This window comes from Anser cygnoides, chromosome 28, assembly GCF_040182565.1.
Source record: "Anser cygnoides isolate HZ-2024a breed goose chromosome 28, Taihu_goose_T2T_genome, whole genome shotgun sequence".
NCBI lineage: Eukaryota > Metazoa > Chordata > Aves > Anseriformes > Anatidae > Anser > Anser cygnoides.
This window is the reverse complement of record NC_089900.1, coordinates 1181295-1198901: the sequence shown is the minus strand read 5'-3', so window position 1 is coordinate 1198901 and position 17607 is coordinate 1181295. Positions and strand designations below refer to the sequence as shown.

Here is a 17607-nt window from a genome sequence, read left to right as displayed (position 1 = left end):
CGGCCACTTGCTCATAAGCACCAGATCTGTCGGAGATGCCACCAGGGGTGCCCGTTAAGTACCAGACATGAATGGCCAGAGCTGTCCTGTGGGTCCTGTGCTGCCCGTGTCAGCTGCATGCTCCAGTGGTGCTGGGCAGCGCTGGCATCTCAGGTAGCACTGCAGGCCTGGAACTGGCTATTACATGGAGCAGCTGCCCTGAACGAGGTTAGGCAATGTAGGGATGTCCGTGAGATAAGTGCCGTTACAGTCACTGGAGATGGAGGGAAAACCAGATGGAGAAGAGGGAGAGAGAGACTCAGGTCTCCCTGTGGCACAGTTCTCCATTGGGCCAGGTGGATGCCTCTACAGGCTGCCCTGAGCCTACTGAGGAGGGACAGGTTTAGTTGTCCTAAATGTGTGCATTTGCTGTCACTTCAGCTGGCCAAAGGCATTCCCCACCAGCCTCCAAGGGGATGCCCCCAGGTGCTGCCCTGTCCCTCAGGGTTCCTCCATGAGAGCTTGCAGATACCTGCATGTCCCTCTGCCCCCTGACATGTCACCAGGTGTTTGCAGCCCCCTGATTTCCTCCATCTCCATTGGTGATCATGTGGCTTCCTGGAGGTGAGAAATGGAGCTCACCTGCAGGTGCCCATGTTATGCACACCTAAATTGAGGGCAGAGGAATCCCAGGTACTGTGGGTTTGTGGCAGGCATGGTAGGGATCTGAGCCCCATTACAGCCCCAGGACAAAAACCCAGCATGAGATGCCTCAAGTGACTCTGCTGAATCCCTTCCGTAAGCAGGGGATTAAAGGAGTTATTTTTGTGACCATATCTGGGTGTCCCATCATCAACTGGGATGAGAAGAGGTGATTGTTACAGATAATTATTTCTGTGCTAAGCGAAAAGAGCCTGCTGTCAAGAAGTGTGTGTGCCCAGGGGAGGGAGGGAACCCCAGGGATCCCTTCGGGCTGCTTCCCAGCAGGTTCCCCTGCAGCCCCAGGGCCAAGTGCAGGGAGCCTGGTGGGGGGCAGAGCAAGGGAGGCTGGGGGCACTGCCTGCAGAGACAGGGTGGGTAAAGGCAGGCAGAAGTGGCAGGATGCACAGAGCTCGCTGGGGGAGAACACTTGCCAGCCCTGACCCCAGTAAGTCTCTGGCTGGAGGGCAATGCAGCCGCAGCTCCTGGAGGAAGGAGAAGCCGCGGGTGCAGGCAGGGGTGCCCAGGGCTGTGGTGCAGAGCAGGGTCCCTGCTGTGCCCCAGGGGCTGTGTGCCGGGGCAGGGCCTCTGCCGCCTGCCAGGCTCAGCACTCAGCCTGCCCGGGGAGCTGCCCAGGGCGCTGCGGGGAGAAGCTGCGGGTGGAAGGAGCCCCCCCGGCAGGGCAGGGTCCTGCTGCTGGTGGGAGGCTGCTGCCTGGGGCAGCCTGCTCACAGCTCCAAAGCACAACTGGGATGTATCTAAGGCGAGAAGACAATCAGCGGTTAGATACTTTAGGCTCAGCTTTCCAGACTATTTGCTTTCAGTTTTTTCTTTTTTGTCTCTGTGGGAATGGAAATAGAGGCTGCTATTTCCAAGAAGAGGCTGATACGCCTAAGCCTTCCCACTGAGGATTACAAGGACCCCCAACAATTCCCTTGCCTGCCCCTCAGCCCATAGAAAGCTCCACCACCACACGTGCAGTGCCAGCAGGGTCTGTGTGACCTGGGCTCTAGGACGTGCCCCCAGCGAGCTGCCCCTGGGCAGAGCCCTGCTGCCAGGAGGTGTCTGCAGGGCAGAGCTGAGCACCCAGCGGGTGGGATGGGGGCTGTGACCTGCAGGCAGGAGGCGTGGGGACAGAGACCCAGCTGCAGGCAGGGACAGCTGCAGGCAGCAGAGCCATGGGCAGGGAGTGAGCGGGAGCTGCTCCCAGAAACTCCATGGTAGGGGAATTTGGGCACCTCAGCACCATCCCTGCACTGCTGACACCTTCCATTATCTCGACTGCCATCCAGCAAAGCCTCTGTCCCCACAACTATGGGATCTCAGGCTGCATTGTCCCCTTGGCAGCAGGACCCTCAGAACAGAGAACACCCCCAAGTGCCCATCTCTCACTCCCATTCCTGCCTCCCTCACTAGGAACCCTGGACCTTTTCTCTGTGTTTCCCCTCCCATCCATCCTGCCCTTGCTATTCCCCTCAGACTCCCGGAGCAGTGGGTTTAAAGGTAGAGCTCAAACAGCAGAATAGTGAGTCCTGCTCTGGAGGTGCATCCCTGGGAGCAAAGTGCCCAAGCCGGCTCTAGCCAAAATGGCTCTGGTCACTGCAGTGCCTAGTGCTGGGAAATGAGCTGGCTCTGTTCAGGTCACTCTGGTTTCTGGACATCCAGCGGTGTCCCTGGGGTTATCCTGCTGGAGGATGTTGAACAGCCCCTCTGTATTACAGGTGCACAGCATCTGAACCAAACTATGAGTTTCAGAATGGGTCACCAGCTTTCCCAGGTACCTGCTGCTGCACAGCAGTGCTGAGTCCGATGGAGCTCATGGGCAGAGGCCGTGGCTCCAAACAGTGCTCAGCCAGCACAAACCAGAGCTTCAGCCAGGAAGGAGAATGAAGATGCTGCTGAGAAAGCGCGTATTTGTGGAGGTGGGTGAGAAAGGAAGGGTGTTGCTGAAAGGACAGAGATTTTCTCAGAGAAGTCTGCCCAAAGTTCTCCATGTGCTTTTGTCTTTGGACAGGCCCAAAGGCCAAGAGGCATCAGATGTCCAACAGCAGCTCCATCAGTGAGTTCCTCCTCCTGCCATTCGCAGACACGCGGGAGCTGCAGCTCCTGCACTTCGCGCTCTTCCTGGCCATCTACCTGGCTGCCCTCCTGGGCAACGGCCTCATCCTCACGGCCGTAGCCTGCGACCACCGCCTCCACACCCCCATGTACTTCTTCCTCCTCAACCTCGCCGTCCTCGACCTGGGCTGCATCTCCACCACTCTCCCCAAAGCCATGGCCAATTCCCTCTGGGACACCAGGGCCATTTCCTACACGGGATGTGTTGCACAGCTCTTTCTATTTCTATTCTTCCTCTCAGCAGAGTATTCTCTTCTCACCATCATGGCCTATGACCGCTACGTTGCCATCTGCAAGCCCCTGCGCTATGGGAGCCTCCTGGGCAGCAGAGCTTGTGCCCATATGGCAGCAGCTGCCTGGGGCAGTGGCTTTCTCAATGCTGTCCTGCACACTGCCAATACATTTTCATTGCCACTCTGTGGAGGAAATACCCTGGACCAGTTCTTCTGTGAAATCCCACAGATCCTCAAGCTCTCTTGCTCTGACTCCTACCTCAGGGAAATTGGGCTTCTCACATTTAGTGTTTTTGTGGTTTTGGGGTGTTTTGTATTCATTGTTCTCTCCTATGTACAGATCTTCAGGGCCGTGCTGAGGATGCCCTCTGAGCAGGGCCGGCACAAAGCCTTTTCCACGTGCCTCCCTCACCTGGCCGTGGTATCCCTCTTTCTCAGCACTGCCATTTTTGCCTACCTGAAGCCTCCCTCCCTCCCAGCTGCCTGGGGTACTGCTTTTTTCAATGCTCTGTTGCACACTGCCAATACATTTTCCCTGCCTCTCTGCCAAGGCAATGTCATGGACCAGTTCTTCTGTGAAATCCCCCAGATCCTCAAGCTTTCCTGCTCAGATGCCTACCTCAGGGAAGTTGGGCTTCTCACGTTCATTTCCTTTTTAGGGTTTGGGTGTTTTGTTTTCGTTCTTTTCTCTTATGTGCAGATCTTTAGGGCTGTGCTGAGGATGCCCTCTGAGCAGGGACGGCACAAAGCTTTTTCCACATGCCTCCCTCACCTGGCCGTGGTCTCCCTCTTTGTCAGCACCGGAATTTTTGCCTACATGAACCCCTCCTCCATTTCTTCCCCATCCCTGAACCTGGTGGTGGCAGTTCTGTACTCCGTGCTGCCTCCAGTATTGAACCCCTTCATCTACAGCATGAGGAACCAGGAGCTCAAGAATTCAATATGGAAACTGCTAACAGGGTGTTTATCAGTGACCACAGACTGTTTTCCTCTTTCTGCGGATGACTCTCCGTGTATGTCGTGACAATCTATCTCCCCCTTTTATAAGGAGTTTGCTTGTTTGTTCAGTTTGTTGGTTTTCCTTTCTGCCCTTGTGATACTGTTGTCTACCCAGAAATGCCCTTCTTCATGCCCTTCTACCTGCGTATCCATCTGCCTGTACATGTGACCCAGGGTTTCTGTAGCCAAGAAGGCAGGCTCTCTGTGTATTTAAACCAAATAAACCTTGGTCTGAGACCCAATCTCAGCAGATCAGGAGTGAATGGGAACTGGGGCTGTGGAGGCAGTGCCCAGAGCCCTGCAGCAGCCTGTGGTGGGCACTGCTGTGGGGCCAGCCCAGCCTGGGCTGCTGGGCTGGGCTGGGCAGAGGGCAGGGAGGTGGGCAGAGGGCAGGGAGGTGGGAGAGCTGGGGGGCAGCTGGGCTGGGCTGGAAGCTACCCAGCACAGAGAAACATCCGTGTCAAGCTGGGATGTGTGGCCATGCATGGGGAGGACACACACTGCTGGCTTTGGGTCGTGAGGCAGGGATGGAAAACAGGCCGGTGCAGGAGGGAGGAGGCCAGGCTGTGCCCTGTTGGAATGGACAGGGCCCAGTGCCTTTGTCACCTGCAGCCTCTCTTGTCAGCCATGTCCAGCACTGGCCACTCCCCCCATGTTTAGGGGTGTTTTTGGCTGCCAGGCCATCTCTATCCTCATGCCAGGCTCAGGGCCTGTGTCAGGGGAACAGCCAGCCCTTTTGGCCTCTGTCCTGGCCCATAGCCCTGCAGACCTGGAGCAGGGCTGTCTGCAGAGGCCCCCATGGGACGTGGCTGGGACATGACATGGGCCGGGGTCTGGAGAAGGCTGCAAAAGCAGGAGGGACATGGAGGGAAGGGGCCTGAGGGTGCCATTGGGATTGTAACAGAGGGAGCTTGACCCAGCCTTGGATGTGCACTGCCATGTGCGGTGCCTTGGCAGCACGGCTGTGGGAGCATGTGTGGGGCAGTGGGGCTGGGCTGCAGCAGGGACCATGAAGCAGCTTCCAGGGAATGACAGCAAAGACTGGCTCCAAAAAAAAGTAACCTACGATGGTGGTGGAGGTATGGTTTTGGCAATGGCAGAGCTCATCTGCAATTGGTGTTTGCAAGAAAAGTCAAGGTCAAAGAGAAGATCTTTGATTACTGGAATGGAGACCAAGGATGAAGAAGGGAAATGCAAGGCTGCTGCTGAGTGGGGAGGCTGATTTAATGAGAGCAGCCAAAGCTTAGCCTGAGGGACTCTGTGCCTTCTTTGCCCGAGTCCTTACTGAAAAGTTCTCCAGGCTACTCTGTTCGGGGAAAGTGCTCAAGGAGGACAAGGAAACCTATTGACCAGAACTTCAATAACTGAAGCCCCAGCACACGCTTCCTGTCTGGAAGCAGCCCCGCGAGAAAGGTCTTGGTGGACAAGGAGCTGGTCAGGAGGCAGAAGTGTGCCCTGGCATCAAGAGAGGCCAGCAGATTCCTGGGCTGTACAACCAGGGGCATGGCCAGGACTTGGAGAGTGGCACAGTGCTGCATCCATTCAGATCCCCTACACAGGAAAGACTTCAGCGAGCTGGAGCAGGTTTACGAAAGGGCCCCCAGGATGGTCAGGGCCTGGAGCCCTTGGCCTGTGAGGAGAGGCTGACGGAGCTGGGCCTGTCCAGCCTGGAGAAGGGAAGGCTGAGGGGACCTCACCGCACTGCCTATGAGGAGGTCATGCAGAACAGAGGGCCAGGCTCCCCATCCGTGGTGCACAGCGGGAGGATGACAGACAACGGGTGTTGGGTGAAACCAGAGGTGCCAGGCCTGGAGCTAAGGCACAGATTTCCCACCCAGCTCGCCCAGGGCTCGTCCTGAGCAAGGCGGCCACGAGCCCTGCCTGCCCTCCTGCCTGCCCCGCGCCGTCAGGTGGCTGTAGCAGAGGGGACCCACAGCCAGCCCCTCGATGGGGCTCTGCCAGCCCCTCGCCCTCCCCTCTGCAGTGACATCATTTCTGCCCAGGGGCTCTCTGATGCGCGGGATGATGTCATAGTGCCTGCTGGCCAGCCCTTCTGAGGGCCAGTCAGGCTGCTGCAGTGGCAGTGACCTCACTCCAGCCCCCTCCCCACAGCCTGCCTCTCCCCTTCCCCTCTCCCCTCTCTGGACACCGGGGTGTCACGCAGTCGGTGTCACGCAGCAGCTTTGCAGTGGTGGCCTCCGTGGTGGTGTTGCCAGGGAGGACATCTGCCCCTGTGCCAAAAGGACCTACTACTGCCAAGATGCATTTGGTGTTTCAAGCTGTCACTGGCAGAGGTCTTGCAAAGTCTTTCTGCAGTTGTGCCCAGGGACCTTCACTCCATAGGTCCTGGGCTGGGGCTTTCACTTCAGACGAACCTGTGTCGGTCGTGGCAGAAGAAAGACACCTCTTACAGCTGTGCTCTGCATCCTCCTTCATGGTAGGGCACCACTCGGTGTCCTTCGCTCTGCTCACAGTGTTTGTCTTAGCTCATGGATGAACTGCATGAGATCTGCTTGAGTCTTCTGAGGCCAAATCCAAGGCCTATTGCCTGCTGCACCTACAGCACAAGAACTGTTACTTTCCCTTACTGTGCGGATTGACCCAATAGGTCTCTTCATATTAATCTCTTTTCATTCCCTAGTTGGAAGGGGACATATTCCCAGACTGGGGCAAGCTGCTGGGCTCTGCCACGGCCACTCAAAATCACCTGCTCTTGAGTCTTTCCACCTGAGTTTATCACACATGACCCAACACGAGTTTCTCGGCATCTCAATGGCTGTTTCAAGTGTAGTTAACTCCAGGAATCCACTGGAACGTGTGCCAGGATGCATGGTGCCAGCCCACAGGAATCCCTTGCAGAACCTATGGTCTTGTCCAGGCCATAGTCTCGAGTTCCCAGACTGCAGTGGCTGCCTTCCAATGATTGTGACTTATTTACACTCACAGAACCATAGAACAATAGAGCCATGTAGATTGGAAAAGACCTCTCAGATCATTTGGCTCAGGCCAAAGACGACAAGCTAACAAACTCTGACCTCTATACAGCCCTTCCTGATAAATTTGGCAGTGGCCCTGTGTTATCTTTGTTTCCTCTTTAACTGTAACAGGAACAGTTCACCTTGGTACCATGGCACAAGCATACAAAGGTCAGTGTCCCCTGCTGTGTCCCCTGATCTCCTCTGCAGCACATCCTCAGAGGCCTTCAGCCCCTTTGTGCCATCCCTGGGGGCCCTCAGGCAGCTCCTGCCACCCCAGGGCCAGGGCAGCCTGCCCTGACCTGCTGCAGAGAGAAAACAGTTTATTATTCCTGTTTTTAATCCACTGAACGTAGGTCTCAGAGAAAGAAATTGCTCCAGCTTCATTTATTTTGATTAAATACACAGAGCCTGGAGCCTTTTTTTACTGAAACCATAGGTCACACAGACAACGGAATACTCAGCTAGTGAAGGGCTTTTCTGCATAGACAACATTATCACAGGGACACAAGGGAAAAACAACCAAACAAACCAACAAACACAAAGCAGAAAGGCAAGACTGCCTGTCGTGACATACAGTGGGAGTCATTTGCAGAAAAAGGTAGGCAGTCTGTCACCACAGATAAAAACCCAATCAACATTTTCCATATTGAATCCTTGAGATCCTGGTTCCTCATACTGTAGATGAAGGGGTTCGCTACTGGAGGCAGCATGGAGTACAGAACTGCCACTGCCAGGTTCAGGTTTGGGGAGGAGATGGAACGGGGCTTCAGGTAGGCAAATATGACAGTGCTAAAAAAGAGTGAGACCACGGCCAGGTGAGGGTGTTAGTAATAGAAGAAGAAATAATATAATATTGTTTAATATGTTACATTTGCGATGTACTGTTCCGAGGCTGCGCTTGGAAGATACAAAATATATGTGCAAGGGTAACATGAGAATGCACCAATTCATGATGAGGAGTAAGGAGGATTAAAAGAATGCTCAATTTGCAAGACATCTAGATAACTGGGGCTTCTTGGACCCTGGGAACTGGATCAAACCAACCTTGCGGTTTGGACTGAGACCAAGGGCTCAGAGAGCATGTGTGAGAAGGAAAGGTTAAAAAGTTCAACTCTGATGAAGACATCTTACTTCATCCCGACGACCACCCGGACGACCACCAGAGAGTAATACGCAAGCGCAGAAGGACTGATAAGATAATTAGCATACGAAGCGAGGCTAGGTGGAGCTAGGAAATGAATATGCATAGATGAGTTGTGAAACCTAATGCATATGTAGTATCTTAGGAGATAAAAGAGAACTAAGAAAACAAATCAGACGAAGTTAGATTTGGGCAGGCATGCCCCTAACTTCCGGCGCCTAATAAAGCACCTTCATATAATCACTTTGTGGATTATGTGTTTTCATGAACGCTAACATTTTGGCGACCCAGGTGGGACCTTGCGGGCACTGCTGAGGCGGCTCGCGAACTGATCACGCTCCAGCCGGCACCGAGGAGTTTCTCGGGGAGCCATCGGCCGCGACCGACCCCCACTGCTCACAACGTACCTCTGAAAGGGTAAGAAAAAGGTGCTTTCTGGTAATCGGTACCGATCTGGTCTGGGAGCCTGCCGGTCAGACGCGGCGAAAGCCACGCACGGTTGGGCTAGGGAATTCCCGTGGTAAGCCTAGGCGCCGTCCGTCAGACAGTCGCGAAAGCGCTGCAGGTTCGGCATCAGTGGTCTGGTTTTGCTGCAGGCTCAGCATCTGGTTCGGTTCGGTAAAAGCTATAGCTGATAATGGAAAAACTTAAAAGTATTCTGGGCGGTAATGCTTCGGTACCGCGATCCTCCCCTTTGGGCTGTTTACTAGCACACTGGAAGGAGGGGTGTTTCGGGCAGGAGTTACGAAAGGGTAAACTGGTTGATTACTGTAATGTTTGGTGGCCACAGTATGAACTAGAAGATCAAGAAAGTTGGCCAGAAAACGGAACCTTACAGTACAATACTATCTTACAATTAATGTTATTTGGTGAGCGAGAGTGCAAGGGGCCTCTCTGTGTGCTTGCGTGATTGTGTTGTGAGTGAGACGCAGCATTGCTGCGAAGCGAGTGCGGAGTTCCGATCCGCGGTTCCGTATTCTCCGCGAGGGGAGCGGCCGGAGATGAACGAAGCGCATGACAGACCGAAAAGAAGTGCTGCTTTATCCAAATGTTGATTGGTGGTGCCCAATACACGGGCCCGGCGGTGCATCTTGCAATCCTATTTCGTTCTTAAATGTTTTGAGTGTGACAAGGAGGAAGGTGGGAGCATTATCTAAGTAACAGTTTAAAAGTTTCGGTATATTTGCGGTGGTGTTTGGTCAGTTTCCCAAGTATTGGGGGAGGCGGGCGCGGAAAGCAAGAGGATTTCCACTAAGTATTGCAATCAATTGTGGCCACTATATAAACTAAATGGCCACTTTATGGATCAATCGACTATAACAGTGTCTTGCAATTAATGTTGTTTTTGAGGAGAGAAGGAAAATAGGATGAAATGTTGTATACTGATATGTTGTTTCAGCATCTTGGAGGGAAAAGGTATGGAATTAAGTTGGTCCCTGACTGAGACTTTGGTGTTGGCATTAGAAAAGTACAGGCTGGAAGAAGATAAAGGAAGTGTTAAAAGGGTTGTTGAAGGTGTTAAAGGCTGTGTGGCATGTAGTATTTAACAGAGCTGTTTGAAGTTGAATGAGCAGGGGAAGAGGATGTAGGAATGTTAATAGTTCCGCCTCAACCCGAGGCTGAGATCTCAAAATCGCGGTGTGAGCCCTCTGGGGCGGAGGGACCATGATGGGTCCGGGAGAGAGTTGTCATGGAAACAGAAAAGCAGCTAACTCTTAAAACAACCTGAGTTCCTATGTGAGCTCAGATTGCCAATGGGACTGCTCAGGGAACTTTCAACCATTGCATTCCCCTGACCGACCCCCCCCCCCCCCCCCCCCCCCCCGAGACCCTTACCACCCCGGAAATTATGTAAATACCAAAATCTGGTTAAATTGGGAAATGAGAATCTGTTCCAACAAGGTCCAAAAGAAAACCCTATGGAATTTTTGAAATTTTGGACCAACTTTGAAATGCAATGGAAAAAAAAAAAAAAAAGACAGAAAATTTGGACCTGGCTTCAGAAAACAAACAGAGGCAATTGGCTAGCCTCTTTCTAGGGCAATCGGCCCCTGATATCAGAAAGAATTTGTTTTAGGCTGCAGGATAAACTTACAACAGTCAGAAATGACGGGGACCTGGGGCATCTACCCTAGCAGGTCCACTAGTTGAAATAAAGCTAGGAAACGAAGAGAGAGGCTTGAATTTTTTTGTTGTTGTTGGTTACAGGAGCTTCTTTCTCTGTGTTAATTAGTCTGTAAATGTAATAGGAGCAACATATTCAGTGTTAAATAGTTTAAAAGGACGATTTGGAACTAAGACAACTACAATAATTGGAGCCACAGGGAAGGAGGAGGAACGGCCATTCTTAAAACCCCTTGATTTGCGTTTTGGGGGTAAGGAACTAACCCATGAATTTTTGTATGTACCAGAATGCCCGATTCCACTCTTGGGACGGGATCTATTAGCTAAATTAGATGCAACAATAACCTTTGAGGATGGAGAATTAATAATGAAGGTACCTGAGTCCAAAGTAGGACAAATCCTAATGATCAAAGATAAACCCTTTGTTAATATTCCAAGAGAAGTAGAAAATGCAGTTATACCAACAGTATGGGAAACAGATATACCAGGGAAGTCGAAACTGGCACAACCGGTAAAGGTGGAATTAAAGGAAGGAGCCAAACCTGTTCGAATCAAACAATATCCACTTAAGATAGAAGCTAGGCAGGGGACAGTGAAAATTATTGACAAATTTCTCAAACATCAGATTCTGGAAGAATGTAAATCGGAATACAATACTCCAATTTTTCCAGTAAGGAAGCCGAATGGTGAGTATAGATTGGTACAAGATCTTAGAGCAATAAATGAAATAACAAAGGACATTCACCCGGTAGTGGCTAATCCTTACACATTGTTAACATCTGTGAGAGAGATATATAAATGGTTTACTGTGATAGATTTAAAGGATGCCTTCTTTTGCATACCTCTTGATAAAGACAGTAGAAAATTATTTGCCTTCAAATGGGAAAACATATTGAAGTTTTTGTACCACATATGGTAACAACTGTTTTAGAACAAAAGGGTGGCCACTGGCTATCACCCAGCCGAATGATGAAATATCAGGCAATACTAACTGAACAAGATGACGTAACCTTGAAAACAACTAACCTGTTAAATTCAGCAGTATTTCTAGGAACTGTTCCAGAAGAAGGACCGTTGGAACACAATTGTGTGGAAATAATCGAACATACCCATGCCAGCCGCGAGGATTTGAAGGATGTACCCCTTGAAAGGTATGACTGGGAACTTTTTACTGATGGTAGTAGTTTTGTGGAGAATGGAACACGATATGCAGGGTATGCAGTAACAACCCTAAAGACAGTGATCGAAGCAAAACCTTTACCACCTGGAACATCAGCACAGCGAGCGGAACTGATAGCCCTACCTCGAGCACTGGAACTGAGTAAAGGAAAGATGGTAAATATTTGGACAGATTCAAAGTATGCTTTTGGAGTAGTCCATGTTCATGGAGCATTATGGAAAGAAAGAGGGCTGTTGTCCTCACAAGGAGCCAATATAAGCTATCAAGAGGAGGTGTTAAATTTGATAAATGCGGTACAAAAACCAAAACAAGTGGCTATTATGCACTGTAAAACTCATCAAGGAGGAACCTTGAAAATATCAGAAGGGAATCGGCTGGCAGATCGAGCAGCTCGACAAATTGCTCGGGAGGTGTGGAATGTAATGGCTTTGGTACCACTTAAGGTAGGCCCCACTTGTCTTAATCTTCCCAAGGAACCAAGATATTCACCAGAGGATGAGAAATTAGCAAATCTCCTAAAGGCCCGAAAGAACTCTGACGGACGGTATGTAACCGCTACGGGCCAAGTAGTAATACCCGCCTTGGTGATGCGAGAAATACTTCAGACAAGACATAATGAGTGTCACTGGGGTGCAGAGGCAATGGTAACATTTTAAAACGTAGCATTATCTCTACACATATGTTAACAATGGCAAAATCAGTAATGTCAAAGTGTGAGATTTGTCTGAAAAATAATCCAGTAGCAAGAAAACATGCTGAAATGGGAAGAGTTAGAGTAGGAATAGAACCAGGAGATTACTGGCAAGTTGATTTTGTAGAGTTGCCTAGGACTAGGGGATGTAGGTATTTGTTAGTAGGGGTTGACACCTTTTTCAGATGGCCAGAAGCCCTTCCCTGTCGCACCAATCAAGCTAAAGAGACAGTAAAATGGTTACTGCGGGAAATCATTCCGAGGTTTGGGGTACCATTAGGAATATCCTCGGATAGGGGGCCGCACTTTGTTTCATCTGTGGTTAAAGACGTAAGTCGGCTATTAGGAATTTCTTGGAATTTACATACTGCATGGAGACCCCAATCTAGTGGACAGGTAGAAAGGATGAACCAAACTCTAAAGGGACAGATCAGTAAAATCTGCCAGGAAGACAAAATACAATGGCCACAAGCTTTCCCTATAGCTTTACTGAGAATAAGGATAAAGCCAAGGAGTGGAATGTCAGTAAGCCCATATGAGATTACATATGGAAAGCCTTATGAATCCCCAGAACCAAATCCTAATATGCATATAACAGGGAGCCAGGATGTTTATAATTATATATTGTCTCTTGGTAAAACTTTAGCTCAACTTCAAAGTGTTCTGGTGTGGAACCGACCGTTGGCACTGGAAAATCCTGTCCACGACATTCAGCCAGGTGACCAAGTGTACATTAAAAACCGGAATGAAGAACCCCTGAGAGAACGGTGGGCTGGACCTTATCAAGTATTATTGACTACTTTTAAAGGTAGAAGGGGTGGATGCTTGGATTCATTATACTCGGGTGAAAAAGGTTCCCGAATTTTGGTCAGTGCGAGCAATCGGAGATACAAAACTACAGATGAGGCGCGTATAACCATACAATGTTGGGGTTCTTAACAACAGTAACTATAACAGTAATTGTTTTTTGTAAATACCTTGTAATTGAGTTCCTAGAAATACCAGGAAAATATAAGAAAGAGGAAATATTCAAAGGAGAAAATGTTACTTTGGAATGTGGAATGCACAACGATAAACCAATAACAATTAGCTCTCTACAGGTGGTCTGGGGAAAAATAAATGACTCCGGACAGAGCCAGGAAATATACGTAGACACAACCAGGGACAATACTGGACTGAAGGCTGGATGGAAGGGGAAGGCATACGTAAGGCATACGTAAGGCATACGTAAGGCATACGTAAAACCATAGAATTGGGCCAACAACTGAGAGGAGCTACCACATGAACCCTGTTTAGTGTTACTAAAGCCAACAAAGGAAACTACCGGTGCATGGTAACACATGAAAATAGCACAGATTACGGGATAAGAGAGATATTGGTATATACGAAATTGGATAAAGGAATATTGGTAGCCCACCAAAAAGGATCTAGAAGAAGAAGAGAGGGCCAGGCACCATGGACACAAGTGGTACAGATCCCACCTATGCAACCATCAGAGAATTTACTGGTAGGATTGATTAAAGATTTTGCCATAATGAAAGGAACTGATAGAATTACTGCTTGTTTGCCCATCCGAAAAGCAACAGGGGACCCGCTTGAGTGGGGTATAATAACCTCCCCACTGCCCCAAGTAAAAGGAAATGAAACAATTCAATGTAAAGAAGTGAAAGTTTTAGAGAGGATAAATGGTACACAATACTATAGGAAACTGAGCCCCCCAACATCGAGGTCTGAATGTGAAAAGAAGAACTATCATTTCATAACGATAGGCAGATTTAAGAATGTGGGACAGTGTTATTACGACGAACTACGTGTAGTAGAAGGAGTTAGAGAAAAGATTGTTTGGGAATGTCAAGAGAAAAATGAGCCAAAAGGAATGAAAGGGTGGGATAGTGATTGGACAGTAAGTTTATTGCAGAAATTCCAGTATGGAGGGAATACATCATGGTGTATTAAATGGCAGGGGAAGCAGAATGGAACTGATCAGTTTTATACAGTAAGCCGGGTTGATAGTAGTGGTAGACAAGAGTCAACAAAGGTAGCTTGGTGGACTTGTGAGAAGAAATATACTTGCGACAGTAATAATGAAGATATCGAGCACTTACTTCCGGTATTGATAGCTCTTAGGGCAGGATGTGCTTGCCGAGGAATTAAGTACAATTCGGAAAGAAATAGCCAGGCTAGTCAAGTCGCAGTGGATTGTAGCTATAGTACCATAAAAAGTCCAGGACAATTTGTATGGGCAGCCAGTAATGGAACTTGGACTACACACCCGCCGATAGATGGGGAAGTAAAAGAAATAACTCTAGGACTCCCTCCCCACACTGCATCCAATATGGAAAAAGTCTCCTTTTAAGGGAAAGTTGGAAACCCTACAAATTAGTAGGGCAAAAAGAAGTTTAGAAGAAGGGGCAGATGAAGATATATGGCATGAACCCTCGGAGGGAGTAAAATTCAATCGGGCATTAGAACCTCTATTTGCAAAGGTAGCTACTTATTGAAATAGGGAAATGATTTATAAACTTACAGGACAAGTGAGTAGGCACACGAGAGCCACGAAAGAAGGCTTTAGAGACCTTAATATCCAACTACAATCTACAACTAAAATGGTGCTACAAAATCGATTGGCATTAGATACACTGTTATTAAAGGAACATGGAGTATGTGGATTTCTAAAAGATCATATTGATCATTGCTGCATCCACATTCCAAATGTGACTATTGATGTAGAACATGACATAGAACAACTGGCTTGAGTGGAACAAGATGCAGAACAGGAAGAGAAAGATATGACAACAAGCTGGTTGGATAAAATTTTTAGTGGATGGAATATTAGTAATTGGGTTAAGTCCTTACTGGAGACAATAATTATATTGGTGGTTGTAGGGGTACTAATTTGGTTAACATTTATAATGCTGAAAAGTCTGATTCTAAGGAAGACAACCTGGAACCGGACAGTGATGCAAACTATTGCTCGGCAAATGGAACCACATTCTCAATATCCTCCACCGGCATCTAACAACTTTGGATTTCAGAGAAAGAATCTGAGGAACCCAGGAGGTGAAATGGAATGAAAACCGAATAGACAAGATCAGTTTCAGATCAAGTGAACCCAACCAGAAGAGTGAACGTAACATAAAGCAGAAGTGGTGGACTTATGAAATGTTGTGACAATCCTAATCTTTGTAATTTTCTTGATTCCTAATGAAGTACTTTTCCTTGATTATATTATTGGTGAGCACTCAGTGTAAAACATTTTAGTTAGTTAGTGAAAGCATTTGCCCTCCTTGAAAGGAGTGAAATGCTTTCAAAGGGGGGAAATGTTAGTAATAGAAGAAGAAATAATACAATATTGTTTAATATGTTACATTTGCGATGTACTGTTCCGAGGCTGCGCTTGGAAGATACAAAATATATGTGCAAGGGTAACATGAGAATGCACCAATTCATGATGAGGAGTAAGGAGGATTAAAAGAATGCTCAATTTGCAAGACATCTAGATAACTGGGGCTTCTTGGACCCTGGGAACTGGATCAAACCAACCTTGCGGTTTGGACTGAGACCAAGGGCTCAGAGAGCATGTGTGAGAAGGAAAGGTTAAAAAGTTCAACTCTGATGAAGACATCTTACTTCATCCCGACGACCACCCGGACGACCACCAGAGAGTAATACGCAAGCGCAGAAGGACTGATAAGATAATTAGCATACAAAGCGAGGCTAGGTGGAGCTAGGAAATGAATATGCATAGATGAGTTGTGAAACCTAATGCATATGTAGTATCTTAGGAGATAAAAGAGAACTAAGAAAACAAATCAGACGAAGTTAGATTTGGGCAGGCATGCCCCTAACTTCCTGCGCCTAATAAAGCACCTTCATATAATCACTTTGTGGATTATGTGTTTTCATGAACGCTAACAAGGGAGGCACGTGGAAAAGGCTTTGTGCTGGCCCTGCTCAGAGGGCATCCTCAGCACAGCCCTAAAGGTCTGCACATAAGAGAGCACAATGAAAACAAAGCATCCAAAACCCAAAAAGGAAGTGAACATGAGAAGTCCAACTTCCCTGAGGTAGGAATCTGTGCAAGAGAGCTTGAGGATCTGGGGGATTTCACAGAAGAACTGGTCCACAGCATTGCCTTGGCAGAGGGGCAGGGAAAATGTACTGGCAGTGTGCAGCAGAGCATAGAGAACCCCACTGCCCCAGGCAGCTGCTGCCATCTGGGCACAAGCTCTGCTGCCCAGGAGGCTCCCGTAGTGCAGGGGCTTGCAGATGGCAACGTAGCGGTCATAGGCCATGATGGTGAGAATAAAATACTCTGCTGATATCAGGAAGACAAATGCAAAGACCTGTGCAGCACATCCTGCATAAGAAATGGCCCTGGTGTCCCAGAGGGAATTGGCCATGGCTTTGGGGAGAGTGGTGGAGATGCAGCCCAGGTCGATCAGGGCGAGGTTGAGGAGGAAGAAGTACATGGGGGTGTGGAGGCGATGGTCGCAGGCTACGGCTGTGAGGATGAGGCCGTTGCCCAGGAGGGCAGCCAGGTAGATGGCCAGGAAGAGCGCGAAGTGCAGGAGCTGCAGCTCCCGCGTGTCTGCGAATGCCAGCAGGAGGAACTCGGTGATGGAGCTGCTGTTGGACATCTGATCCTCCTGGACAAAGGGACGATCCAAGGAAGAAAAGACAGTGATAATTAGCAGAGACATCTCTGAGAAAACCTTACTCCATCTCTCACTGAAACCCCCCACAGTGACTTTCCCCTTTCTGAGACCTTTCTGCTGCTCTGTTGCTTGAGCTTTGGATGGTGCTGGAGGAGAGTGCCTCTGGGAGCAGGGGACCCTGCTGTGCACTTTGGAGGCGTCACGCCTGCCCTACAATTCTAGGTATAAAGAAATCAGGAGTGACCTCTGATTAAATCTACCTCCGATGTATGTCGACTTCCCAGCATTACCACTCTCAACACTCTTGACTGCCAAACAGCATTTGTGGTTTAATTTGTTCCAACTGCATGTGTGACACTCGGAAGAGTTTTTTTGAGGGTAGAATACCGTGGCGTTTGTAATATATTCCAGGTGCAATTTTGTGAGTCCCAGGGGCAAAGTGAATGTCCTTAGTGCAGTGTTGGTAGCCAGTCTGTCCATCTACCCTGGCCTCAGCCAGACTCCTCTAGGGCTCAGTCCAGTTGCCCACATTGAGCTGCTCAATTATTGTGGCTTCAGGAACACCCTGGAAAGTGATTCAGCTTTTTCCTTCCCCATAGACTGCATTGCCCCAAGCCCCAGAGTTTAGAACGGGGTTTGGGCACCTTTCCCCTAAGGACAGGTCTGCGTGGTGGGACCCAGAGGGTCAGAGCTTGAGCTGCAGCTGAAAGCCAGATCTACAGGGAGCCATAAAGCAACAACAGCAACAGTAGGTGTAGGAGCAGAGAAAAATATCACAGGGCTTCTGCCAGGAGAGGCAAAGCCAGA

The 17607-nt window shown here is 49.1% G+C and overlaps 3 protein-coding genes across 3 annotated transcripts in view; 1 reads left to right on the top strand and 2 right to left on the bottom strand.

Annotated features, from left to right (window-relative positions):
* Positions 1–17607, bottom strand: part of LOC136787245 (ceramide synthase-like) — a 573680-nt gene that overhangs the window by 393178 nt on the left and 162895 nt on the right. The gene's annotated exons all lie outside the window — the stretch shown is intronic.
* LOC136787081 (olfactory receptor 14A16-like) lies at positions 2711–4053 on the top strand. The gene is made up of 2 exons (XM_066984206.1): positions 2711–3502; positions 3863–4053. Exons 1-2 carry the CDS (start codon positions 2716–2718, stop codon positions 4051–4053), a joined length of 978 nt encoding a protein of 325 aa, XP_066840307.1. The 5' UTR covers positions 2711–2715.
* Positions 7423–17043, bottom strand: LOC136787249 (olfactory receptor 14A16-like). The gene is made up of 2 exons (XM_066984397.1): positions 16064–17043; positions 7423–7828 (listed from the first exon to the last, which is right to left on the bottom strand). The coding sequence occupies exons 1-2, from the start codon at positions 16843–16845 to the stop codon at positions 7501–7503; spliced, it is 1110 nt and encodes a 369-aa protein (XP_066840498.1). The 5' UTR covers positions 16846–17043; the 3' UTR covers positions 7423–7500.